At 51.6% G+C, this 26635-nt stretch overlaps 1 protein-coding gene across 1 annotated transcript in view; it reads right to left on the bottom strand.

Annotated features, from left to right (window-relative positions):
- CDHR2 (cadherin related family member 2) overlaps positions 1-25377 on the bottom strand; it is a 37017-nt gene extending 11640 nt beyond the window's left edge. The window contains exons 1-16 of the mRNA XM_032851881.1: positions 25341-25377; positions 14318-14384; positions 13974-14045; positions 9794-9933; positions 9624-9677; positions 8123-8212; positions 6059-6148; positions 5305-5430; positions 5087-5233; positions 4713-4788; positions 4510-4625; positions 4157-4390; positions 2776-2931; positions 2532-2693; positions 2197-2258; positions 1684-1927 (exon numbers count right to left, since the gene is read on the bottom strand). Of these exons, the coding sequence (XP_032707772.1) occupies positions 1684-1927; positions 2197-2258; positions 2532-2693; positions 2776-2931; positions 4157-4390; positions 4510-4625; positions 4713-4788; positions 5087-5233; positions 5305-5430; positions 6059-6148; positions 8123-8212; positions 9624-9677; positions 9794-9933; positions 13974-14045; positions 14318-14372 (1824 nt within the window). The 5' untranslated portion in view covers positions 14373-14384; positions 25341-25377. The remainder of the gene's footprint in view (positions 1-1683; positions 1928-2196; positions 2259-2531; positions 2694-2775; positions 2932-4156; positions 4391-4509; positions 4626-4712; positions 4789-5086; positions 5234-5304; positions 5431-6058; positions 6149-8122; positions 8213-9623; positions 9678-9793; positions 9934-13973; positions 14046-14317; positions 14385-25340) is intronic.
- Between the last annotated feature and the right edge of the window lie 1258 nt (positions 25378-26635).

Below are 26635 nucleotides of genomic sequence, written 5' to 3'. Positions count from 1 at the left end.
ATGATCAAGACAGTGCCCTTAGGGAGCTGAGGTCCTAGTGGACAGGAGGCATGGGGCAGCATATCATATATATTCAAAAGTCAAAAGCAAACAAGTGTAAACTGGGGTGAAGTCCAACAAGATTCTGTTTTTCCACAATGACTACTTTAGTGCTGCTTTGTTTAAAACAGCTGATTCTTCACCCAACTCCTGTGTGTGTGTGTATGTGTGTGTGTGTGTGTTCTTGTCCTGCCAGCGTCCTGAACGTGTGCTTGGTTTGCCTTTGGGGTGACCCAGCATGAAGACTACAGCAGGTTCCATCACGCTCCCGGGCCTTTGCATAGGCCTTCCCCTCTACGCCCCTCTGCCTGACTCTGGGCCAGGCTGGTGATCCCCCTGGGCCTCCACGTCCCCTGAGCTATCTTCAGCACAACACAAGTGACACCCTTGGGTGACTCCCCAGCACTCTTCCCCTAACTGAGAGTCCTGTGTGGCGGGCATTACAGTGGATTCGTCTCAGAGGACTGGGGCCCAGCAGAGAGCCTAGTGCATAGCAGGTTTTTCGGCAAACGTTGCTTTGAATCCAGAGCTGGGCTACTCTCACTTGGAACCTAGCCTTTTCCCTTCCTCCCTTCCCATACCCTCCCCCATTCTTTCATCTCAGATCCTTTGGGATGTTGTTTATTAAATGCCTCCCCTACAGACAGCCAGAGATGATTTTTCCAGTAGCCTGATCCTGTCTTTTCCACTCTTAGCATTTTGAATTCAGGCCAGTTAATTCACTAAGTGTGTCTCAGGGCTCCTGTTAGTTACAGCAGCAGATCTGAAATGCTCCTGCCCCAAGGAACCCACAGACCAGAGGAGCAAGAAGCAAAGGCCCAGGTTTCCCTGGCAGAAAGTTCTGGGCTCTGGTTTCAGGGCTGCCACCTATTGGCTATGCCACCCAAAAAAGTCGCTGAACTTCTCTGAGCCTTGGGGCTCCCCTTCTGTGACCTGGGGACCATCAGAGCATCTACTTCCCATGTCAGTCAAGACACCAGAGATGGGAATGTGCTCTGGAAACCTCACAGCTCCAGGAGTGGGAGAGCACTCTGTGGCCACGTGATTGTCATTCTGAGCACCTGGCTTCTTTCCCACTTCTTCCAAGTCCCCCTTTTCAGATGACTCTGGGAGACACGTGTCTCTGATATGTCTTTGGAGCCAACCGTGGGTTTTTATCTCATAGACTCTGTGAACCTGGCTGCTGTTATTTCCCTTTTTGCACTGGCCATCAGGAAGCTCAGAACTGAATGTTCAGCTGCCCTCCTGGCAATGGCATGGTTCTCCGTTCTAACTTTACTTTTGTGCCCATTAGCAACACCACTCTCATTTTCTCTTTTTCCTTATTTCTCCAATTTTTTTTACCTGACTTTTTAATCAAAGTCACCTCAAATCCCTTCTGGAATGAGACAGGGGCTGGAATTAAAAGGGCCAATATGTTTTTGAGGGTGTGCTCTGTGCTGGGCTTTGTGCTGAACACTTTACACGTATTATCTCATGATTCCCCAGTGACCCTGGGAACAAGGACCATGATTGTCCTAATTTTCCAAAGAGGAGACAGAGGCCCTGAGAGATGGATTAACTTTCTCAGGAACCACAGAGGAGAGCCCAGATTCCAACCCAGGGCCGTCATGATCACAGAGCCCGCCCCTATCCTATCCGCACCTGGATGGTCACAAAGACGTAGCCCTCCTCCTCCTGGACAAAGATGTTGTAGGAACCGCTGACCACAGGCTTGTTGTCGTTGATGTCCAGCAGGACAATGTGCAGCGTAGTGGAGGCTGACAACTTCCCACCGTCTGTGGCCTGCAACGTCAGGTAGTACTCGGCCTGCTTCTCTCGGTCCAACACCTCACCGTTCCTCACTGTCACTGTGCCTGAGCCCTGGTCCACCTCAAAGATGTCTGCCCTGTGCAGCATGGCCAGAGGGAGCCAACAAAAATACGGGATGTCCACTTAAATTAGAATCTCAGATAAACCGTCAAAAATATTGAAGTATGTCCCCTGCGATATTTGCCATCCACTTATACTAAACAGATTATCCGTTGTTTATCTGAAATTGAAATGCAACTGGGTGTCCTAGAGTTTGCCTGCACCCTAGCCCCACAGCAAGGCAGCGAGGCAGGCCCGGGCCCCGCTCATCTGCCTGCCCCCCCTCCGCCCACCCTGAGACCTTACCCGTTCCCCGGAAGCAGGCTGTAGGTGATGCGACCCCCCTCTCCTGTGTCAGGGTCAAAGGCCTGTGGGGCAGAGAGTTAGACAATGGGACATGGTTTGGAAATGATGGTACTCGCTGCCAGCCAAGCGATCGAAGGGGACAGGGCTGTACAGGCTTCCAAGAACACCTGACACACTCCGATTCACAAATAGACACCCCCCCACACACACGCGTGCATGCTGGCTCGAGCCTGAGGACATCAGATGATAGAGAGACACGGGCAGGGTCACGGTCCCCAGGTCTGTGTTTCTCCATGTCTCACCGAGCCCAGCCCCACAGGGTCCCCCTCACTCACGTGGATGCTGTCGGTGACCACAGTGCCGTCTGCACTGTGCTCCCAGATACTGAGGTTGTAAAAGCTGTAGGGGAAGGTGGGCCGGTGGTCATTAATGTCTCTAAGGTGGATGGTCACCAGGGCGACGGAGGCGTTCCCACTGACTGAGTCAGTAGCCACGACCTGAGGATAGAGGAAGAATCAGCAGTGTGGGGACCAGAGGGCCCGTGGGCCGGGCTCCCTGCTGGCCCAGAACACCCCTCACCTGCACCAGCATCACTGTCTTATTCTCATAGTCCACCAGCGTGGGAGCTCTCACCAACACCTGCACGTCCGTGGAGCCTGCTGCCCGATCTGGGGAGACGCTGAAGGCTTCAGCATCAGGTCCACCCACAGATAGCAGGAAGGTGCCATTGCTGCCCTGTGGAGATGGGCTTAAGGTATAGTAGAGACCCCAACCCCTGCAACACACCACCCTGCCCCTTGCCCCTAATCCTGGCTGTAGGTGCCTATGTCAGGAGGCCCTGCCTCTGAAGTCCCATGAGGGGAGGCTCTCAAGAGACTGCGGCAAGAGGACCCTGGGGAAGCCGGGCTGCTCACTGTTCCCTGCAAAGGTGGGCTCGTTAGAAGACGTCTGCAGGTGACTGGGTTCCTGGTTTGGGCTGGAAAGACAGAGCCTGGACACATTCCCCTCACTCCCAGAAGACATTCCTGAGTCTTCTTTACCAACCACAACTCAACACAGTTGGCCACCCATACCAACACCAACCACCAGCAGCATCCAAAGTCACCCAGTTACCCACATCACCCTCCATTCCACACCCTTTCCACTCCACTCAACACCAACCACCAACTCAACACACTTGCCCACCTACCACCACCCGACACCTCCTCCACCCACATTTTGTACCAACTCAGTATCACCAAATACTACCAAACATTGTCTATAGGTAGTCATTGTTCAATACCACCCAGACTGCCCACCACTCAGTATCAATGTCCACTTAAGAATACACCTCCAGGGGTGCCTGGGTGGCTCAGTGGGTTAAAGCCTCTGCCTTCGGCTCAGGTCATGATCCCAGAGTCCTGGGATCGAGCCCCACATCGGGCTCTCTGCTCAGCGGGGAGCCTGCTTCCTCCTCTTTCTCTCTCTGCCTACTTGTGATCTCTGTCTGTCAAATAAATAAATAAAATCTTTAAAAAAATAAAAATAAAAATAAAAAATAAAAAGAATACACCTCCAACTTCACACCCATTCAGACTACTTTATGCTCAACACTGCCACATCCCCCAACATCCCTCAACTTCACCAAGCACCCATCACCACCCTCTCCTCAACGCCACTCAGCATTACCTAGCATCCAGTATCAACGCCCACTCAGTGTTGTCTTTCTGCTTACCAGCACCTAACACCGCCCTGAGCACAAAACTACACACCGGTGTAACATCACCCAACATTTCCAAATGTCACCGAACAACTCTGATTTCCCACCACCGCTCACGACCATCACCACCATCACCCACCCTCCGCTCCCCTCCCCACTTCGCATCTGGGTACCTTGTTCTATGGGTCACTCCCCACCATCTCCCCTAGCCATCTCCCACCATCCCCCTCAGCAAGCCACCCCTTGTCTGGGCACCCCGACCTTGTCTGGGTCGTAGACCACCATGGTGAGGCTGTCAATAGGGATGCGGGTGGAGGAATGCTCATCCACGTAGCCGGTGAAGTTGACTTGGGCCTCTTGGGGGGAGAAGGTGCAGGCCGGGAGGCTGCAGTTGTAGAACTCAGGTTTGTGGTCATTGACATCTGTCACCGTCAGCGTGACCCATGTGCTCACCTTGGCATTTTGTCCATAGATGTTGGGGCGCATCTCGGTGGCCTGGGACCCGAGCAGAAGCCAGAAAGCGGAGGTCAGAGAACCAAGGCTCAGAGAGAACAGAGATCAAAGGTCAGAAGTTGAAGTTCGGGTACAAAAGAGCCAGTGGACCCCTCACTCACCGTGACCTGCACCTTCACCTCCTCATCCTCCTCCAGCAGCTGCTCACGGTCCAGGGAACCGGTGACCCTGATCACCCCATCCGGCCCGATGTCAAACCAGCCGGGCATTGTGGAGTCTGGAGAGAGGCAGTGGGAGCTGCTGCTTCCAGTAGCTCTGGCAGAGCCCCATCCCTTCCTCCACCTGGGGACACACCCATTCTCACTAGAAATGCTGTAGGTCACCGGGTCATTAATGCCTTTGTCACTATCCACAGCCTCTACCTTCAGCACCGATTCTCCCTGTGCAGAGAACCAGGTGGATCAGCGTCCCAGGCCCTTTTTCTGCCTCTTTTTTTTTTTTTTAAGATTTTATTTATTTATTTGACAGACAAGAGATCACAAGTAGGCAGAGAGGCAGAGAGAGAGAGGAGGAAGCAGGCTCCCCGCTGAGCAGAGGGCCTAATGTGGGGCTCAATTCCAGGACCCAGGGATCATGACCTGAGCCGAAGGCAGAGCCTTAACCCACTGAGCCACCCAGGCACCCCCTTTCCCTGCCTCTTGTGTCCACCCAGACCCCCCCCCAGGTCCTCTGGCACACCTGGGGTGCATCCTCAGCCACAGAGGCCGAGTAAATCTCCCTGACAAACTGGGGGTCCAGGTCTGGCTCATCGACCACAGAGATGGACAGGAAGACATGTGAGGAGTTGCGGATGATGAAGGTGTTGTTGTATATGCCACCTGAGTCCTGTGGGGAAACAGGTCTCCGTAAGGCCAGGCCTCAGGTTGTGGGGCCCCTCCATCTGCACCCCCACTCACAGAGGCCTTCAGCTCCAGCTGATAGAAGGCACTCTTGTTGTTGTAGCTGAGGCTGCCATTGAGGATGATGGAGCCATTGGGTAAGATCTTGAAGAGGTGCTGGCTCTCCTCAGTGCTAGGGATGACCTAGGGTAGAGCACAGTCAAGCCAGAACCTCTCTCAGACAGACTGGGACTTGATGCCTAGCTCTGCTATTGATCAGCCCTGCCACCCTCACCAGGTCACATAACCTCTCTGAGCCTCAGTTTCCACCTCTGGGAAATGAGCTCAGATATATCAGCAGCAGGTTGAGAGGAAAGTCAAATGGGGTAATGAATGTGCTAGGCTCATCATAGGCACTTGGGAGACAGGAGCTATAGCTAGCAAACTCGTCTTCAGGAGAAATGGGGTCACAGCCCCCACTGTCTGTGTGACCTTGGACAAGACACTGTACCTCTCAATTTCCTCTTCTATGTATCAGACACCCAGTGATGTCACACGAACCCAACAGGGATGCAGACAGTACCCCAGGCAAGAGGGTGGGGAAGAATGGAAGAAGGATCCTGTCCACAGAAGGGACCCTCCTTAGGTAGCTTGGCCGAGTGAAGTTCAGAGGGGGCCAGCAAAAGGTTTGGAAGCCGGGGCTGGGCCACCACTAAGACCCTATCCTCACCCCAACACTCAAGGTTCCTGTAGGCTGTGTGTGACGTGCTGCCCCCTGGTGGCCATGAGAGGCAGTGGGGCCCATATTCCCACAGGACTGGCCCATGCTCACCTTCTCTATGGAGTACACCACCACTCCTGCAGACCCGGTGTCTGGGTCCGTAGCCAGCACAGAGAATACCAGGGAGCCAACTGGCAGGGTCTGTAATGAGGAATTCCAATCCATCCCCTCCATGACTGAGCACTCATGTCCACCCCCCGAACTTGTGTCCCCAGTTGTACCATAGACATAAAAAAACCTGAAACCCAATGTTCCCCTTTCTTTCCCACCTGGGCTGGCCCTCTGGACACAGTTTAGGGGAGAGAGGGCAGGGAACAGAGTACAGTCATTCCAGAACCAAGGATGTGCCACTCCCTTGCTCTTCCTGTGGGCTTTCTACAGCCTATAGCAGTACATTCCAGACAGCACTCTGCAGAGCTGGAAGGTTCTCTGGGGAGGCCTTTGCCTCTGTGACCTGTCCACACTTTCAGTATTTCCACACAGTGGCCAACGTGATCTTTGAAAATCATGAATCAGACCACATTACTCTTGTGCTAAACCGCCCCCCCCCAATGGTTCCCCAGAATGCAGTCCACCCTGCTTCTCTAGCCCTTTGAGGTCAGGCCACTGGCTAATTCTCTGAGCTCACCTTCTCCTCACCTTCTACCCTCTATTCACACCAGCTTCCTGGCTATGCCTAGAACACTCCAAATTCGTCCCCAGCTCAGAGCCATTGAATCTGCTGTTCCCCTGCCTGGAACATTCTTCTCCTGGAGCATCCCACAGCTGGCGCCTTCTTGCCATATAGGTCTCTGTTCAGATGTCACCTACTCAGAAAAGCCTTTCCTGGTCGCTCAACCTAAGCCAGCCCCCTTCCCGGTCACTTTCTTTCATTTTACCCTGTTTTATGCTCCTCGTGGAGCTTAGTGCCACCTGAAATAATCCTGCTTATTTAATGTTTTATTGATTATTATCTATATTCTTCATTAGAATGCGAGCTACTAAAATATATTATATGTTTATAAAAAAAAAAAAAAGAATGCGAGCTACTGAGGGTGGTAAGACCAGGTCTGCCTTATTTACCAGGTAGTCTCAGCACTAAGGACAGTGCCTGGTATCCAGTGGGTGCTCCATCAAAGTCTGTCAAATGGCTACCCGGACCTCACTGGTCTTATGCCTGACCTAGTGTGGGGACCCACACCCCATACATCTTCAAAGCCACATGGTTATGAAGATCCAGAAGTGGTGTTGTGATTGCTGCTCAGGGACCATTGGGGAACCTCCTCCCCATGCAGGTGGTTCTAGTGGGCCTGCCCTCCCCTGCTGGGGGCGGGGGACCTCATGATATAGACCTAGCCAAACAGAGTATTCTGTACCCCTAGGTTGATAGGCACGTGACCCAAAATGGGCCAATGATAGTCAATCCTGGAGTTTTGGCCAGGACAATGGAGAAAGAGACAGTCTATGTTCAACTTGCAAAGAGTGGAGCTGCTCTCTTATCACCACAAGAGAGAATGGCCCTCTTACCCAAGGATGGGGGCAACAAGATAAGCAGAGCTGAGAGGTAGAGAGAAATCTCTTTTTTTAAAAAAGATTTTATTTATTTATTTGACAGAGGTCACAAGTAGGCAGAGAGGGAGGCAGAGAGAGAGGGGAAGCAGGCTCCCTGCTTAGCAGAGAACCCAATGTGGGACTCGATCCCAGGACCCTGGGATCATGACCTGAGCTGAAGGCAGAGGCTTAACCCACTGAGCCACCCAGGCGCCCCGAGAAATCTCTTCTTGATGGCCAGGCTTGAGTACCTGGATTCATCGTGCTTGAAGTTAGTATACCTCTAAATTTTTCAGATACATGAAAAAATAAATTCTCTTTGTTTTTCAAAAAAATTTGCTTTCATAACTGGAATCATTCTCATCCAGTCTTGTTGTTTGTAACATGTTGCTGTAACTATTCCATGGGGTTACATTCCCCTGAATTTGGTTCCTGCAGCTACCCCTTTTAAGAGGTGCTTTTCCCCGATCCTGGACACCGCCCCGCTGGCTGTCTCTGGTCCTTTGCACCCTGAGAAGAGCTTCTGGGAAGCCTGCATCACACACACACACACACACACACACACCCCTCTAGGGCAGATGTTACCTCACTGATGCTGGTGGAGAAGCCAGTATTCTGGAAAACGGGAGCATTGTCGTTTCTATCTTCCACAATCACCTGCATTATCCTCTGCACCTGCAGGTGAGAAACCCCAAGTGAGCCTGGAAAATGCAAGAGCTTGAGAAGACAAAAGGAGCGTCTGGCTGGGACTGCAAGTTGGCTTCGTTTCTGAGGCACTTTGGCAATATTTGGGGTACTCTCGTTTTTGATACAATTTCAAACACCAGAATATAGTACACAAAACTCCCAAAACTCTTCACCCAGATTTAGTCATTGTTTGATCTCTCTCTTCACATCTTTACAGAACCATTCCAGAGGAAGTTGCAGACATAATTAGGTCATTTTGAAAAAATCTGAAATGTGTCTGATCTACTACAGGAATGTTCATTTCAGATTTGTTTGCCATAGTTTTAAGCTGCGGACAACCTAAGTGTCTGTCCAAGGAGACCAGCTAAAGCATCATGGTATGTCCCCACATGGAAAATAGTACAAGAAACAGGCAGCTCATGAGGAGACACAGGCAGAGCTCCAAAGCTGACTGTTGAATTAGGGCAGTTCAAGATACTATGTTCAGGGGGCGCCTGGGTGGCTCAGTGGGTTAAAGCCTCTGCCTTCGGCTCAGGTCATGATCCCGGGGTCCTGGGATCGAGCCCCGTATTGGGCTCTCTGCTCAGCGGGGAGCCTGCTTCCTCCTCTCTCTCTGCCAGCCTCTCTGCCTACTTGTGATCTCTGTCTGTCTAGTAAATAAATAAAATCTTTAGAGAAAAAAAAAAAAGATACTATGTTCAGTAGGATCCCATCTGGGTTTCAGGAAATGCACCAAAACTACAATCTTTCTTCCAGGGATGCATATATATGTAAATGCATAGCGAGGGGTGTGGCAGAACTGTGACTGGAGGCTTTGGCTGGGAGTGGGCTGGGAAGCGTTTACCCAGGGGACTCAAGCTTGAGCTGCAGCTTTTGAGATGTTTACAAAGAGAATATATTCATGAATATCCAAGTCATTAAAATGATATTTCTTAACGGACAGGGTTTGGGGAGTGTATTTTAAAGACAAAATCCTCAACTTTCACAGACGTAAGGCACAGTGGTGTCAGCGTGTCATTTTGAAATCTGAGTGCTGACGCCAACACGTTTAGCCCGGAGAGTTGAAAGTACTGCCTCGGAAGAGCTAAGAGAGGGAGGTATTTAGCACTTGTTTTTTATTAACATTTGTATTAACATAAATTAATACAATTAAACTTATGATGTAGGTGAGATCTTTATGTAACTAAAGTAAATTAATAATAATGTTAAAATCTTGGTAATATTGTGTGGCCCAAAATGGATGAGTATAATTTAGATGAAAATAAACATTGAATTCAGTTTTTGTTAACTAGGGCTCTCTCTGCTTGCTTGAGGTAGGGGACGCAGGCAGGAGGGGCCCCTAGTGCCCTGCTCTCCGATTCCAGGGCCATCTCCCCTCCCCTTCCCGCTTCCAACTCACTGGCTTGTTGTGTTGGTCGGTCACGGAGATGATGATTTGGAGTAAGTAGGCGGTCTGCAGCGGGCAGGGAGAAGAGGTCCAAGGTGAGCCTCTGCTTGGAGTGAGGGCACAGGGAGGGCCCTCACCTCCCCACGCCCCTCCCGGGGTCTCCCCAGGCTGCTGCCGTTTACCTCATAGTCCAGAGGGTGAGCCAGCTTCACTTCCCCGGTGGTCGGGGTGACAGAGAAGACGGAGGCATCTGGGCCACTAATCGCATAGGTCAGTGTATCATTGTCCTGGTCCTGCGCGACCAACCAGAAGGCCTCGGCACCTGGAGGTGGGAACAGGGAATGCCCACGGTCCATGGTCACCTCTTTTAGTCCTGGCCTGGCTGAGCTGGGCTAGGGGGCCTGTCTTCTCTGTGTGCAGAAATCTGGGACCTCCCAGCCGCCAGGGTTCTGGCCGTGGTGGCCATAAACGTCAGGTTTGATTTTGTTGCTTGGCACCTGCACAATGGCTTTGATAACAACATGCTGATTTCCTCCAGGGGAAGACCCTTTCTGCCCTGGACATGGCAGGGTGGGCTGCGATCCAGGCATCACCCTTTCTCCTGGCCCTGGAATTCCCTTCCTGGCATTCCTTGAGAGGAGACCAAAGACGGCTGGAGGGGAAGTGTCTGGCTGTAGCTGCTGGGGACATCCTTGGACGGGGGACTCCTGAAGTCCCTCTGGGGGTGTCTGGGCCACCTCAAAGCCCTCCCTTCACCCAGAGAGCTTGCTCAAAGCCTGCCAGAAATACCACCTGATCCGGTGAGCATCCACTGCTAGCTAGGGAACCCCACTCTTTCACTGTGCCCCAGAGGGCATGTCCCTGGGCAAGGCAGGGGCTTGGAGATATTGGGGGACTCGAAGATCCCAAGGCCATCAACTCTCCAATCTCAAAGAAACTTTTTACAGATTCATCCAGCCCTTCTCCAAGACCTTACCTTCATTATCCCACCCAGCCTCTGCTCTGCCACCGAGAAACGTTACTCTCTTCTCAGCCACCCCCTTCCATTGTCAGACAACTGTCCCTTACCAAGGGCTTTCTCCATTTTCCCAAAGTGTGTTTCCCTGTAAGTCCTGGCTGTGGGGACCCAAAGGCTTCATCTCTTCTGTCCATGAGGTATGGAACCCAGGGCCTATGAGACTTTTAGGAGACCTACAAGAATGTTTCATTTCTATCATAAAACATAATTTTAATATAGAGTCAGGGACCCACAAAGTTCAAAAGTGCCACAACAAATTGCATGGGGCCCTGCAGCCCCACGCTCAGCCTGAGGGCCTCAGCGGACCAGCCCACCCCTCCTGCCCATGACAGCTCTTCAGGGACAGGTTCCACGCTGTGCCCCCGAGGCTGCTCTCCTCTGGCCCAATAGTCCCAGCTCCTCCCACAACTCCTCAGAAAGCTTGGTTATAGTCCTTCCCCATCAAGACCCCCTCCTCTAGGAAGACCACCAGACCAACATTCTGCAAAGATGATGTCAGTGTCTACTTTATGTTTCCTCGATTGTGAGACACACTATCAATGTAATGACTGCTTCTGGGGGGAGAAAAGTCACTCTGTGTTAAATGACTATCTCAATGGTAAGATACATCTTGATTCACTTAAAGTACAAAAAGATGTGGCCTTTATACCTAAGGAAAGCCAGGAGGTGTGTGGGCGGGCATAAACCCTTACTTGTATATATTTGACTGGGGGCATAGAAACATGCATCAGGGAGGAAATGCTCTTTTTTCTCTTTTTAAAGATTTTATTTATGTATTTGACAGAGAGGGAGAGCGCAAGAGAGGCAACACAAGCAGGGACAGTGGGAGAGGGAGAAGCAGGCTTCCCACTGAGCAGGGAGCCTGATTCGGGGCTCCATCCCAGGACCCCGGGATCATGACTTGAGCCAAAGGCAGATGCTTAACTGACTGAGCCACCCAGGTGTCTTGACCTGAAGGGGAGTTGGATGGGTCAGTCGATTGAGCCTCCAATTCTTGATTTCAGCTCAGGTTGTTGTCTTGGGGTTGTGGGATCTGAGTTGTGGGATCAAGCCCCGGGGCTGGGCTCTGTGCTGAGTGTGGAATCTGCCTGAGTGTCTCTCTCTCCCTCTGCCCCTCCTCCCTGCTCACACACTCTCTAAATAAATAAATAAATAAAATCCTTTTTTTAAAAGTAGCCTAAAAAAATTAAATGTAGGCGTGCCTGGGTGGATCAATCATTAAACATCTGCCTTCAGCTCAGGTCATGATCTCAGGGTCCTGGGATTGAGCCCCACATCAGGCTCCCTGCTTGGTGAGGAGTCTGCTTCTCCCTTTCCCTCCTCTCCTGCTTGTGTTTCCTGTCTCACTGTCTCTCTCTGTCAAATAAATAAACAAAATCTTTAAAAAAAATTAAATGTAGGGGCGCCTGGGTGGCTCAGTGGGTTAAGCCGCTGCCTTCAGCTCAGGTCATGATCTCAGGGTCCTGGGATCGAGTCCCGCATCAGGCTCTCTGCTCAGTAGGGAGCCTGCTTCCCTTCCTCTCTCTCTGCCTGCCTCTCTGCCTACTTGTGATCTCTCTCTGTCAAAGAAATAAATAAAATCTTAAAAAAAAAAAAAAAATTAAATGTAACATATCAATAAATCTACAAAAATAAAAGACCTATATTAGGTCTCTGTATATTAAGAATTATATATGTTTGGGGTGTCCAGGTGGCTCAGTTGCTTAAGCAGCGGTCTTCGGCTCAGGTCCTGATCCCAGGATCCTGGGATTGAGCCTGCATCAGGCTCCCGGCCCACTGGAGAGCCTGCTTCTCCCTCTTCCTCTGCCTGCTGCTCTGACTACTTGTGCTCTCTCTCTGTCAAATAAATACATAAAATCTTTAAAAAAAAAAAAAGAATTATGTATGTTTGTCACTAAACTAAAATTGGTATTTAAAACATCATAATTATATATATATTTTAAAAGTCTGCCTGATGAAACAGATCTGTGGTACAGTGTTAGTGTCAGGAAAAGAAGTCTTGTTGTAGGGAAGAAAGGACAGGAAGTGACCAAAGGGACGAGAGAGGGGGACCTGGAGCTGTTGGCAACATCCTAGTTCCAGATCCAGTGATAATTCCATGTGATTCAATGCACTTTCCTGCGCATATATTAACTTCAAAATAGAAAGTCTAAATGACATACTTGAAAAAAAAAAAAATCTCACGGAAAGTGCTTTCCCATGGTAAGAGAGAATTTATCTCAGGAAGAAGGAAATCGCCCTTTGGTTTAAGAAAGCCCAGAGCAGAGACATGTGGTTATCAAAGATCCTCATTTGATCTGGCTCGGGGAGGGAGGTGCACTGCTCTGAACAATAAAGTTATTCGTTTTCCGTTTGGGGGGGTTGCGGAGGGCAGAGTGTGCAGGAGCCCCAGGGCTGGGGAGTCGAGGAGACTCTTTCATTTCCATTTCCCCAACCCATATCCTGCCTGCTGGGAATTAGGTCTTCAGTCCCTGCAGCTTCTTCCAAAACAATGCTTCCCAGATGTCATTCCCTCTTGTACACTGCTGCGATCTTTACCATATCCAATGTCTCATTCTTTATGATCCTTCTTTTAATCAACTTAGCATTTCATGTAAATACATTTATTTTAAATAAGCTTTAGGGATGCCCGGGTGGTTCAGTCAGTTAAGTGTCTGACTCTTGGTTTCAGCTCAGATCATGATCTCAGGGTTGCGGGGCCAAACCCCACTTTGGGCTCCACGCTCAGTACAGAGTCTGCTTGAGATTCTCTCTCCCTCTCCTTCTGCCCCTGTCCCCACGCATGTTCTCTCTGTCTCTCAAATAAATTTTTAAAAATCTTTTCAAAAAAGAAAATAAAAGCAAGCTTTAGATTGTGGCTGTAAATAGAAATCCATTTCACTTGCCATAGATAGAAAGCAGCTCTATGAACAAAGGCAATGGAAGTAAAACACAATTTTTAACTTCCGGTGAGAAGTCTGTGAAAAGCTTTGAGCCTGAGACCTGCTTCCTGTTTAGGGGGGAGAAAAGCAGGGAGTGGAGGGAGGTTAGCAAGTGTGAGAGATGGGAGAGAAAGAACGGTCCCAGATGGGTCCTCTCTCTTTGGGGCATCGGAAACACCAGCCAGAGATGGGAAACAGGAAGAATGTTCTCGTGGGGTGTCTTGGTTACTTGACGCCATGTGAGGGCCCTGACACAAAAGCTGAAGAGTAGAAAACAAATTCTAGAACAAACTCCCTCCTGGCCACCTTCGCCCGTGACGAGCCACGGGGCTGCAGGATGGGAAGCAAGCCCATTAAGGGAGAACCTGGGACCCTCTGTGGGTAAGGGCTTGGCACAGTCTGTGCCCAGGGATGGTCACTCACCCACTGGTAGGTCCTCGGGCAAATTCACTCTTGACATGTTTTTTAAGAACACTGGGGCCGTGTTGGCTGTCACTGTAGGAAGAGAGAGCACTTAGAACACTTGGATGCTCCTACAAAGCCTGACCCCCTCCTGCCCTCTGTGGGAGCCCACACCAGTCCCAGCTTCAGCCCAGCTCACCCGCCTGGGCCTGGACTCCTCCCTAGGCCTCCCCAGGGCCGCCAAGCAGGGGTCTGGGTCCTAGGAGCTGGGAGTTTGCTGACGAGGCAGTGTCACTCTCTTCTGGAGGGTCCTGCCAAGGATCTCCAGGCTAGTGTTACTCTAGTGGGGGAGGGGAAGTACCCACCAGACACCACAAGGGTAAGAAGCAGGAGGCAGGAAAGCCACGGCCATGCCATCATGTCTGGAAGGACCTGAGGGAAGAGGGAACAGGGAAGGGGCAACTGTCCCCAGGCCTCCCTCCCTTTGGTGGACCCTCCCTCTGTCTGGGTCTGAGCTGAGCCCACCCCCTACTCCAACTCAGCAGTTCCCCAACCTCCAGGACTCCTGTCACTCACTGCCCTTTTCCAGATGTTCCAGGGTAGTGGGGGTGAACCCAGAGGGGTAGGCAGGGTAGCTGAGCCTGGTCCAGAATTCCAGCCTGAGAATGACCCTGAGCTTGACTCCAGAATTCAGTGTCCTGTGTAACAGGGACAGCTGTAAGCACATTACATGTGTAATCTCGCTATCCTTGCAACTATGAGGTGGCTGAGAGAGGAAGGGGCTTTCCTGAGGCCGCACAGGGCATCAGGGACAAGACTCTGCTCTGAACACGGGAGTTTGGGACTCCAGAATTCATTTCCTCAACCACTAAACTACCCTGCCTATTTCAAGTGTCTACGCTAATAGCATACTTCAAAATCAGGTGCCTAAAGAGGGACTGTGACTTATCGAGGACAATCCAGATGTTCTGTGGGTGGGCAAGTTCCTTTGCCCTACTTGCTGATGCATTTAACAGCCGCCTTGGCAGCCTTTCCCAAAGTGTGCTCCTTGGAACCCTGGCCCTGTAAGATGGGAGGGTTCCCTAGTCAAGTCAGTTTGGGAAGGACTCCAAAGCCATGGGAGAACCAAGAGAAAATGACCCCAATCTGTGGCTGATTCCAAAAGATAGGGGTCCTCCAAGGGAGAGAGAAAGAGACAGCAGAGCAAGAAGGGCTGCCACAGCTGAACCTTGACAAAGAAACTGCATCAAAACCCGGAAGTCTTCTCCCTCATGCCATGCTCCCTTCCTCCCAAGTTCCCGCCTCAGGGATGCACCCATTTGCCCAGGTCACCCTCGACTCCCCTTTTCTGGAGTGCCCCTATCCAGTCTCTGATGACTCCTGCATTTCTCTCCATCCCACAGTGGCTACACTCACAGCCACCATCCCCCTTCGCCTGGCTCAGCCCTCCTCCAGGCCTCTCTCCCTTCAGTCACTAGTCCAGTCCGCTCAGCTCAAGTAATCCTTCCTTAACTCCTCTGATGACCTCCCTCCCCATTCCAAGCCATTTTTTTTAAAGATTTTATTTATTTATTTGAGATAGACTGAGAACAAGTGAAAGAGAGACAGAGCACAAGAAGGGGGAGCAGCATAGGCAGAGGGAGAAGCAGGCTCCCCACTGAGCAGAGAGCCTGATGTGGGACGAGATCCCAGGACCCTGGGATCATGACCTGAGCTGAAGGCAGGTGCTTAACCCACTGAGCCACCCAGGCGCCCCCCATTCCAAGCCCTTTAATGGCTTCCCACCACCTGAGTCCAAACGTCATAGAAGGGCTTCCATAGACCCTCCATGTCTGACTGCCACCTCCCTCCCCCAGGTCTTTTCTAACCATTTCTAACCATGCCCCATTTCACCCCTCATGCCTTGCCAGGCCACAGGTACACCCCGTTTTCCTTCACTGCTGGGAAAACCACAGGCATATCAGGAGGGTTGGTAATCTTAAATATCTGCTGACATTTCCTGAGCACCTACCATGTTCTGGGTATCCTGATTCATTCATTCATTCATTCATTCATTCATTCTTTTAATAATTATTTAGGGATGTCCATGGTCCCCTATGTGCTAGACCTTTTTCCCAGCACTGGGAGAATAATTACGAGCAAAAGAGCCAAGGGGATGCCTTCATCGAGCTGACAGCTTAGTGAATAAGACAGACCCTGAACAGGTAAACAAGTCTAACTTCTTGCTGCCTTCTGTGCTATGAAGAAAGAGAACGAGGCTACTGTGAGAGCCTGAAGAAGGCTGCTACTTTAGGCAAATAAAAAGGGCCACAAACCTTCTGACTCTGCTCCCAGCAAGAGATGAGATGTTTTTATTTTCTCTATTTATGAGATTTTAACATCTCGGGGGCCTCACTGGCCTTTCCCAGGGGAGCTAGTTCCTAGAGATGGCAAATGACTTGCCTGCAAACACTCCTATCCTATACAAACCAACCAATCCAGAGCCCACACTCCAACTCCCTCCTTTGTCTAACTCACACACCAAGTCAGAGTTGTCCCTGCCCTGAGTCTCCCCATGACTAAGCAATGGGCAACTAAGAACGACCCCTTTAGCCAGTGCAAATTATCCCAACTGTTCAGTCCTCAGCTTGCTCTACTGGTTGACCTGCAGCTTTTCCCACCTTCCTCCCCATGGAAAACGCATTAAGGCTCTAGATCATGCTTTCTCCTTTCTCCTTCTGCCTCCTGACCGAATGCTCCCCCCATGTGGCCGTGCATGGTATGGCAAGCCCCCTTCTCTAGAAAATCGTGACAAAAATCTCTCAATGGCCTTAGGCTTTCTTTGTTGTTACACAGCCATCTCCATAAATTAAAAATCCCACTGGTTGGGTGCCTGGGTGGCTCAGTCGTTAAGCATCTGCCTTCAGCTCAGGTCATGATCCCAGGGTCCTGGGATGGAGCCCTGCTTTTCCCTCTCCCACTCCCCCTGCTTATGTTCCCTCTCTCGCTGTCTTTCTCTGTCAAATAAATAAATAAATTTTTTTAGAAATCCCACTGGTTTTATAATTAAGACATATGGGCAGCCGCCATGACTGATGGATACAATATGGCCCCAGAGACGCTGTGCCCTTTCCAGGCCTTGGCCCTCAGAAAGAAAGCCCCAGCAGTCTCTTGAAGAAACTCACGTGGACAAGAACCAAAGCCCCTGGCCAACAGCCCAGTTGAGCTCCCAGCAAATAGCCAACATCCACCTGTGTGAGTAAGCCGTGGGCATAAACCATCCCAAGATGGATGCTCTCCCTCCTAATGAGCCACCCATGCTGAGCCCCGCCCAAAGGGCAGATTTCTAGTCACAATAAACGACTGCTACTGTTTACCAGTAAGTCTTGGGGTGGTGTGTTATGTGGCAGAGGCTAATGGGAGCATACAGGGTGGAGTCTCTGAGGAAGGGACATGTCTGAAGGGTAAGAAGAAGGCATCCCGTGAGGAGTGGAGGAGGGAGCTTCCCGTTCAGCACAGAGGATTCAACATTTATCTCCACTTCCTCCCTCTAGAAACCTCATTAAAATGGTGGTAAAGATTTTAGAAGGTCAACAGAGTTGATGAGAGATGAACAACTTTTCAAGCTAGTGACAGTTAAAATTTTTTTTCTTTTAATGTACTCGACAGAGAAAGAGAGAGAGCACAAGCAGGCAGAGTGGCAGGCAGAGGGAGAGGGAGAAGTAGGCTCCCTGCCAAGCAGGGAGCCCGAGGCAGGGCTCCATCCCAGGACCCTGGGACCATGACCTAAGCCGAAGGCAGACCCTCAACCAACAAAGCCATCCAGGTGCCCCAAAGCTAGTGACAGTTAAAACTGGGGGGGGGGGGGGCGCGCCTGGGTGGCTCAGTCAGTTAAGTATCCGACTCTTGTTTTCAGCTGTCATGATCTCAGGGTTCTGGGATTGAACCCCGTGCTGGGCTTTGCACTCAGTGCGGAATCTGCTTGTCTCCCTCTCCCTCCGCTCCTCCCCCACCTCAAAACAATTAAACAAACAAACAAACAAACAAACAAATATAAATAAATAAAACAAGGGTAGGGATGGCACCCACAGGAAGCCAGCTCAAAACCCTAGCAAGGCTGAAGTATTGAAGGTTCTAGAACCCTCTGAAAACAAAGGGGTGGGGTGGCCTAAAAGCGGGAAAATTGGTTAAAAGTATCCATGTGAGGTGCCTGGGTGGCTCAGTGGGTTGAGCCTCTGCTTCGGCTCAGGTCATGATCCCAGGGTTCTGGGATGGAGCCCCATATCGGCTCTTTGCTCGGCGGGGAGCCTGCTTCCCCCCTCTCTCTCTGCCTGCCTCTCTGCCTACTTGTGATCTCTGTCTGTCAAATAAATAAATAAAATCTTAAAAAAAAAAAAAAGTATCCATGTGAAGTCATTAGACTCCCAGATACCACTCCCCACTCTATGCAGTCGGGGCTGACACCTTACCTCCCAACACTAAACAATGTACCCGGAGGCTCCTTCATGGAAAGACTGAATCAGAGAGCTCTGGACTCCAGGGCACTAGGACTAGTGGAGGTGGGGCCCCACAGCAAAACAAGGGACTACGTAAAAGACTGCACAACAAATGGGGACACTCTCAGCCCCTCTCCCTGTCTCAGTCCCTAAAGCACTGACAGATGATAGGACATTTCCCTGTTGGGTCACCCTGGGAGGCTCAGTCAGTGAAGCATCTGCCTTCCCTCAGGTCATGATTCCAGGATCCTGGGATCCGTGTCGGGCTCCTTGCTCAGCGGGGATCCTGCTTCTCCCTCTCCTCCCAGCTCCTGCTCTCTCTCTCTATCTCTATTGCTATCTCTATCTTTCTGTCAAATAAATATCATCTTTAAAAAAAAACAAAAATGGTAGGGGCGCCTGGGTGGCTCAGTGGGTTAAAGCCTCTGCCTTCGGCTCAGGTCATGATCCCAGGGTCCTGGGATCAAGCCCTGCATCGGGCTCTGCTCAGCGGGGATCCTACCTCCTCCTCTCTCTCCCTCTCTCTGCCTGCCTCTCTGCCTACTTGTGATCAGTCTGTCAAATAAATAAATAATTTAAAAAATCTTAAAACAAAAACAAAAACAAAAACAAAAATGGACACCTCCCCCAACCACCAGAAATAAAAAAAACAGATAAAATGTACCATTCACCCCTGGGGGGGGAAAAAAAAAAAAATATATATATATATATATATATATATATGTTTATAAAAAATAAAATTATAAAAAAAAAAAGAAAAAAAAATGTACCATTCAAGAGAAAAAAACCCACAGATTCTGAAACGTGGGGGCCTCCATTGGATCACTTTACAAAGTGGCTTCCAAAAGACAAGCCCCCCCCCAACCCAGGGACATCACTGGACCCAGAGCCTTGTTCTTGAACAGGGAGCATCAGACGCTAGAGGGAAGACAGGTGGCATCACACGCTAGAGCTGCTACTGAAAGTCGCCATAGCTTCAGGAAGTTTAGAAGCTGGTTGGCATTATGTTCGTGGCTTGAAGTGAGCCCGGGTGGAAGCATTTACACCACAGAAACAGGCAAATACAACACATCACGGAAACCTGAACACTAGGGACAGATGCCGAAAAATCCAAACCAAATCAAACAAAAATGTGGGAAAAGGCAACTCAGAGGTGGATTGTTATTATAAATCTTGTAGTATTATTTACATTTTTAAAAATTCAGTGCCCAGTGGGTAGAGCATGCGACTCTTAACGTGGGGGTTGTGAGTTCGAGTCCCATGATGGGTATACAGAGTACTTAAAAATAAAATCTTAAAAAAAAAAAATTCAGTCCCAGGACACCTGGGTGACTCAGTTGGTTGACCTTTTGCTTTCGACTCAGGTCATGATCTCCGTGTCCTGGGTTCAAGCCCCCAGTGAGCAGGAAGACTGCTTCGTCCTCTCCCTATGCCTCTCACCCTGTTTGTGCACTCTCTCTCTCTCTCTCTCTCTCTCTGTGTATCTCTCTGTCTCAAATGAATAAGTAAAATCTTTTTTAAAAATTCATTCCCATGTTACACTGCTAAAGCGAGCACTGTTACAAGGTTGCTCCGGGTAACTCTACCAATATGAGAGATGGCCCCTGGCCAACTAAGAACCAGGTGTGTTCCAGAAATTGGAAAGAGGGGCCCTGTGGCTGGAGCAAAGGGAGAGAGGGGTAGGGATGGGGAGGCAGGCAGAGGCAGATCGTGCCTGGCCCCATAAGACTCGGTGAGGACGGTCTGCTTTAGTCTAAGGAAAACAGAGGGTCATTTCAAGGTTTAAGCAGGGGAATGACAGAGACTAATTTGCTTTTCTAAAAGATCTTTCTAGCTGCTACGTGCTGGTGGGCTGAAATGGTGGCAGCAGGGCTGGAGAGAAGAGGCAGGAATAGAGATTTGGAGAGATTTGGAGGCAGGACATTTGAAATTCACATAATTTAATCTCCCCAGGAACCCATTTTGCAGACAGAGAACTCAGAGGAGCTCACAGCTAGAAGGGAGGGGGACTCTCCCATACACAGAGGGAAGGGTGCAGCCCTCACCTTCCCCCAGGGCTCCAGCAGGAGGGGAAAACCCCACATAAGCTGTGAGCCCCAAACCTTCAAAAGATTTGTCCTCGGGACGCCTGGGTGGCTCAGTTGGTTGGACGACTGCTTTCGGCTCGGGTCATGATCGCGGAGTCCCGGGATCGAGTCCCACATCGGGCTCCCAGCTCCATGGGGAGTCCGCTTCTCCCTCTGACCTTCTCCTCGCTCATGCTCTCTCTCACTGCCTCTCTCTCAAATAAATAAATAAAATCTTTAAAAAAAAAAAAAAAAAGATTTGTCCTCTCTGACTGGTAATCCAGCTAACCGAAAATAAGGAATCTCTTGCTGCGGCAAACTGTTCATCACAAGCAGTTATTTATAATCATGGAAAACAGAACTAAACGAAGCGTGGAAACACTAAGGAATGGTCAACAAAGCTGTCACCAAGGCGTCAGCGGATATGTGGCAGCTGTTAAGGGTCACGAAGGAGCAGCAATACCTGTCATAGAAGGAATGTCTACTTTGAGTCAGACACTGAGCTGGACACGACTTAACCAGAGAACACTGGAGATAGGCTCTACTATGCCCACTTTACAGATGGGGAAACTAAAGGTCAGAAAGACAAATTGCTTACAGACCTAAGAGGCAGCAAAGGCTCTCCAGAGGGGCAAGTCGATGCCCTCCTCTGAGCCTATTTCCTCAATTTTTTTTTTCTAAAAGATTTTATTTGTTGATTTGAGAGAGAGAGTGAGCAGGAATTGGGGGGTTTGGGGGTGGAGGGACAGAGGGAGAGGGAGAGGCAGACTCCCCGTTGAGAAGGGAGCCCAATATGGGATTCGATCCCAAGACCCTAGGATCATGAGCGGAAGGCAAGTACTTCACGGACTGAGCCACCCGGTAGCCCCTACCATTTCCTCATTTGTAAGATGGGACTGACAGCTCTCAGAAGTCGTAAGATGTGGGGGAAGGAATGAAAATAGATTGTGCCAGCTCAGCGCCCCGGGGCACAGAAGGTGCTCAGCAAATGCAAATACCCTCCTTCTGCCTGTTGTGGGCTCGTCTTTACCTTCTGACTGCTACTGCGAGTCCTCCGTGAGACACCAGCCATGAGACATGAGCCATGCTCTGGAGGGTGCTGGCTTGATGGAACGGAGGTGAAGTGTAGAGTGTGAGGCGGTCCTGGAGCTGGGCGTGGACAGGGGGTTGGGGTGGAGACAGTAGTTTGGTTGGGGGTAGAGGTGATAGTGGGGCTGGAAGCAGGGATGGGGATGGACACACTGGTAACATTTGTGAGGATGAGCGTGGAAAGACAGGTGGAGCTGGTGGAGGCTGCGGTGGGATGGTGGTGGGATGATGGTGTGAGCGCACGGCGAGCCCACAGATGTTAGACACCAGTGATGGTGGCATCCGTCGTGTGAGCAAACTCCAGGGCACCTTAACCCTGGCTGGATGCAGCCAGCCCTGACGTCCCCTCTCTGTGCGATCTTGGACCTCACCTCTCACCTCTTTGGTTCCCCTCCTTCCCCTCCTTCAGAGATGAGTCAGTCCCACAGGACAATTAGTCATTAAGCATGCTGCCACAGAAGTGCAAAGTGTGCTCTTCACTATGACAAAGTGCAACTGGGAAAACAGGAAACTCCTGCCCTTGGGATCCAGTCCTCGAGTGGAAAAAATAGTAAGGATGAGCCAGGTGCTGCGACTGGCACACCCTGAGCCACTCAGCCCTCTGCACACCATGGTCCAGGAGCAGAAGGGACATGATCCGGTCACTAAAGGGATCAGAACCCAGAGCGGGAAGTCTGTGTTCTCTCTTTCTCAGCTTCCAGTTTGCTCATCCTCATCAGCCAGACTTCCCCCAGACACGGAAGAATCCCCTAGGGGAAGGTAGAGGGACAACAGCCTTAATAGGCAGCTTCGCCCTCCAGGGTCCCTGACGCCTCCACCTCCAGGCCCCCTCCCTAGAGCCAGCTACACTCTTCGCTCATGGAAGCTTCTTCCAATTTCTCCCTCCCATTCTCACGGGCCTCTAGAAGCCTGATAATCCTTACTCAGGGCAAGAGTGATGACCCTCTACATTAGCGTAAGGCAGACCTGGAGTCTTTCCCCTGCATCTAATCCAGACCATTCTCCTAGAAGGCAGAGGTGGCTGTCAATCCCCTTTAAACCTGAGCTGGGGGAGGATAAGTCTCCTGCCCCATGCCCCCAAGCCAGCTGGGGGCAAAACAGGGATGCCACCCCTCCGCCTCCTGTCCCTCCCAGCCCAGCGCTCTTTCTTGCTGTGGTCCTGCCTCTCCTCCCCGCTTCACTGCCTCCGAGCTCGGTGTCCCACAGTCTTGGCCCCTTGTTCGAGACTTTTTACACACACACAGACACATACACTCATTTGATCATAATGAGGCCAAAGTTCTTTGGTCCAGAGTGTTTTGGTTTTGGTCATTTGAAAAAAATTCACAGGGCCTGTGTGAGCTAGAGAAGGAACAAGAATGAACCTGCCCCACCAATGAGCCTTCCCACTCACTGGGCACAGTACAGACCTCTGCCAGGGCTCGGGCTGGCTGGGGGACACACTCCCTGCCCCTCAGCCTGGCGGGCTACGTCCTCATAGGTCCTGACTCCTCTTCCCACATAAGCTTCTCCCCCACCTTTTCCTGTGGTCCCGAGGCGCTGAATGCTCAGTTATCAGTCCCCACCCTCTATTTTCCTCCCTCCATGTATTTGCATATGCCGTCCCCTCCGCCCAGAATGCCTTCCCTGGCCTTCTGCATCTGTGTAAATTTTCTCCATTCTCTGAGGCCAGGTCAGGTGCAGAGCCTGGTTTATGCGTTGACGGTCTCTCCTCTGGCCCCGAGGTTCCTGGCCTCCCAGCAGGAGCAGGGACAGAGCAATTGCAGATGAATAAGACAGGAATGGAGCTGCCTATGGGCTGGGACTGGGGGAGATCTGGACGATGCCCTCGCCAGCCCCCTCCCCCCAGGCTTCCACAGTGCCAACCCACCCTGAGCCTTCCCTGGGCCGTCTGCCCAGGGACTCTGCTATGCCGGAGGTGGGAGGCCTGGGTGGGAAGGAGGCAAACTCACCCCAGCCCCAATACCATGCGGCCACTTCCAGAGGCTCTTCTTTCCTCCTCTCCACCCCTCAGTTTGCCTTCTAAGGCAAGGGGTTCATCCACACCCAGAGAGAGGGACTATCTACATCCTAGAAATTCCAACTTCTTTCCCCCCACACTTACTTACTCTCCTTACTCTCAAAAAGGGCTGCTTGGAGAAGCGTCAAGAAAGGACACAGAGGTGAATCCGGGGCTCCTGAACCCCCGGGAGGCCCCTCGGGTTTGGCACAGGCGCACTCGCCCTGGGCTTCAGCAGCACCAGTTCCTTGACCCCAGTGAGCCGAAGCACCAGCCGCAGCTCCCAACAGCCCGGGGCTCCCAAACTTTCTCCCAGACTGGGAGTGAGGACCCCAGGTGTACCCAGGGCCTCTAGGAGGACCAGAGAGGGAGGCGGCCCTCATCATCCACAGGCCACCAAAGAGCGAACTCGGCCACCAAGGCCGCTGCCGCCTCCAGCTCACCACATACTTTCGCTTCCGCTCTGTTTCCTTCTCACAGCTGTGCCCCTGCTGAAGGCATTATCGTCCCAGGGCCCAGGTGAGAAACTGAGGCTCAGAGAAGCTCAGAGAGGGATGTCCAAGAACAAGGGACAGAGCATTAGACCCGGACTAGCTCCAATTCCAGGAGTCCCTGGGCAAGCCTTGGTCGGGGCTCCACTGGACTCCATGGAGCCCTATGTAAACCCACAAGGCAGACGCCAGCCCACCCAGGGAGCACTGGTGCAAAGATGTGGACCCCAAGGGCACTGGGCTCCCTGCCATGGAACCCCTCCAGTGCCCATCACCCTGGCTGCCTCAGTGACAGACAGGTAATGGGGTCAAACGGCCCTGGTTCAGATTCCAGAATCTTCCTTACTCACTGTGTACCTCCCCTGCCCCCTGCCACCAAACCCCAGGCAAGCCCTTACTCCCTCTGGGCCTCAGTTTCCCTGCAGAGAAATGGGGTGACATTAAGAACCACATAGTTGGGGCGCCTGGGTGGCTCAGTGGGTTAAAGCCTCTGCCTTCGGCTCGGGTCATGATCCCAAGGTCCTGGGATCGAGCCCCGCATGGGGCTCTCTGCTCGGCGGGGAGGCTGCTTCCTCCTCTCTCTCTGCCTGCCTCTCTGCCTACTTGTGATCCCTGTCAAATAAACAAATAAAACCTTAAAAAAAAAAAAAAAAGAACCACATAGTCTACACACAGGTTTCCATCCATGATCCCACTGTTCCCTGAGCCCGGGCATCTGGTGCCCTAGCCTGCCTCAGGGAAGAGGCCCACCCTGCCCCTGGCTCTCAGCTGAGTCTCCACCTGGCACACCAGACCTGGAATGAGCCAGAGCTGAGGGCCAGCCTACACTCAGTGCCAACCGGACACATCCTAGCGCTGGCTGGAGTGGCCATCCATCCACGGTAGACCACTGGCCCACCTCTGCCTCCCGGTTCTCCAGTTTCTTTCCTGTGCTAGGACCAGCCTGCTTCTACAGATGTGGCAACAGAGGTCCAGAAGAATTCCAGAGCCCCCCAAAGCCAGGATGGATCTGGGATCTGGACCCAAGCAGTTGGGCTCAGAGCCCCGTTCTTTCTCCTTGAGCTCTGGGGCCCCCCAGCTCGGACCCTCTGTCTTTAATCAACAGCCCCACCTGAAGCTACAGACAGCCTGGGACTCAGCTCCAGATTCGCCCAACTCAGCACCAGCGCACCCACCCACCTGGATGGGACCCCCTGGGTTCCCCTGGGCCCCTACTCCTGACCAGAAGACTCCGGAGCCCCTGCAGCAGCCAGGCTCTGCAGTCCTACCTGGGCCCCAGAAGGGGACGCGGATGTGGCAAATGGGCTCCGGAGGGCACCGTCTGGGGCCTGCCACAGCGCAGCCGGCAGACTTTGGCACCATCTCCTCCTCCCTTGAACAATCATTAACTCTGCCAGAGACCACACCCCCCAGGAGGGCAAGTATGGGACCGACTCCTCAGCAGGTGCTGACCATGGCTGGTGAGGGGGCAGGAGGGCAGGATGGAGGCGGCCAGACCCAGTACTCTCAGGACAGGATGCTCAGGCCCCAGGAGAGAGCGCCTGGCAGAGCCTGAGCCCAGAGGACCTGGGACCCAGGCCCAGCCCTGGGGCAGGCAGGAGGTGGGGAAGGGGACAACGGAAATTCCCGACAGTCCGAAAGTGACACCTAGCCCCTCCATCCCCACCAGGCTATAAAGGGCCTCAATGACAGGGAGCCTGTGGAGAGGGGGAGAGAGTGGTTAAGTCAGGAGAAGGAACTAATAAGCAATCAAATATGGAGATTCCAGAGGGCATCTGTGAGGTTTTCAGAGAAGGGTGAGAACAACCCTGAACTTGGATAATGCACTCTCCTGCCTATTACTAACATTCCCCCTCCCTGAGGCCCTCAGAAGTTATATCCCTTCTGCCAGGGGTTAATCCACACCCAGGCTGGCTTTATTGTATTTTATTTTTTTTAAAGATTTCATTTGTATATTTGACAGAGAGAGAGAGAGAGAGACAGCAAGAGAGGGAACACAAGCAGAGGGAGTGGTTGAGGGAGAAGCAGACTTCCCACAGAGCAGGGAGCCCAATGCGGGGCTCAGTCCCAGGACCCAGGGATTGTGGCCTGAGCCGAAGGCAGAAGCCCAATGACTGAATCACCCAGGCGCCCCCGGGGTTGGCTTTAAATACCATCCAGGTGCTCAGCAGGGTCTGAGCCCCCACATCCCCCTCCAGCCACAGAGGCCCAACATCCCTGCATTGACACAGGAGAAAGGGGATCCCCGGTACAAGATCACCTGCCTCTTCTATGGTGGCCTCTTTTTATGGGTGGGGACCGCTCCAGACTCAATAGAAATGGACCCGATGTTACTATGGGTCAGGTGCTTTCAGGGGGATGTTTGCTCGCCATCCCCACCCCCACACCCTCAAAATTTAAAGTAGATTATCAAAGTACACATGCTTTGTGTATACTCATGTTCCCAGCCTCCTTATTCTCATCAACTAAAACGTGGAAACAACCCAGTGACCATTGACAGATGAACAGATAAACAACATGTGGTGTATATACACAATGGAGTTTATTCAGCCTTAAAAAAGGA

Source organism: Lontra canadensis, unplaced genomic scaffold (genome assembly GCF_010015895.1).
Source record: "Lontra canadensis isolate GAN:19392208 unplaced genomic scaffold, GSC_riverotter_1.0 scaffold5, whole genome shotgun sequence".
Taxonomy (NCBI): domain Eukaryota; kingdom Metazoa; phylum Chordata; class Mammalia; order Carnivora; family Mustelidae; genus Lontra; species Lontra canadensis.
This window is presented reverse-complemented; position numbering and strand designations above follow the sequence as displayed.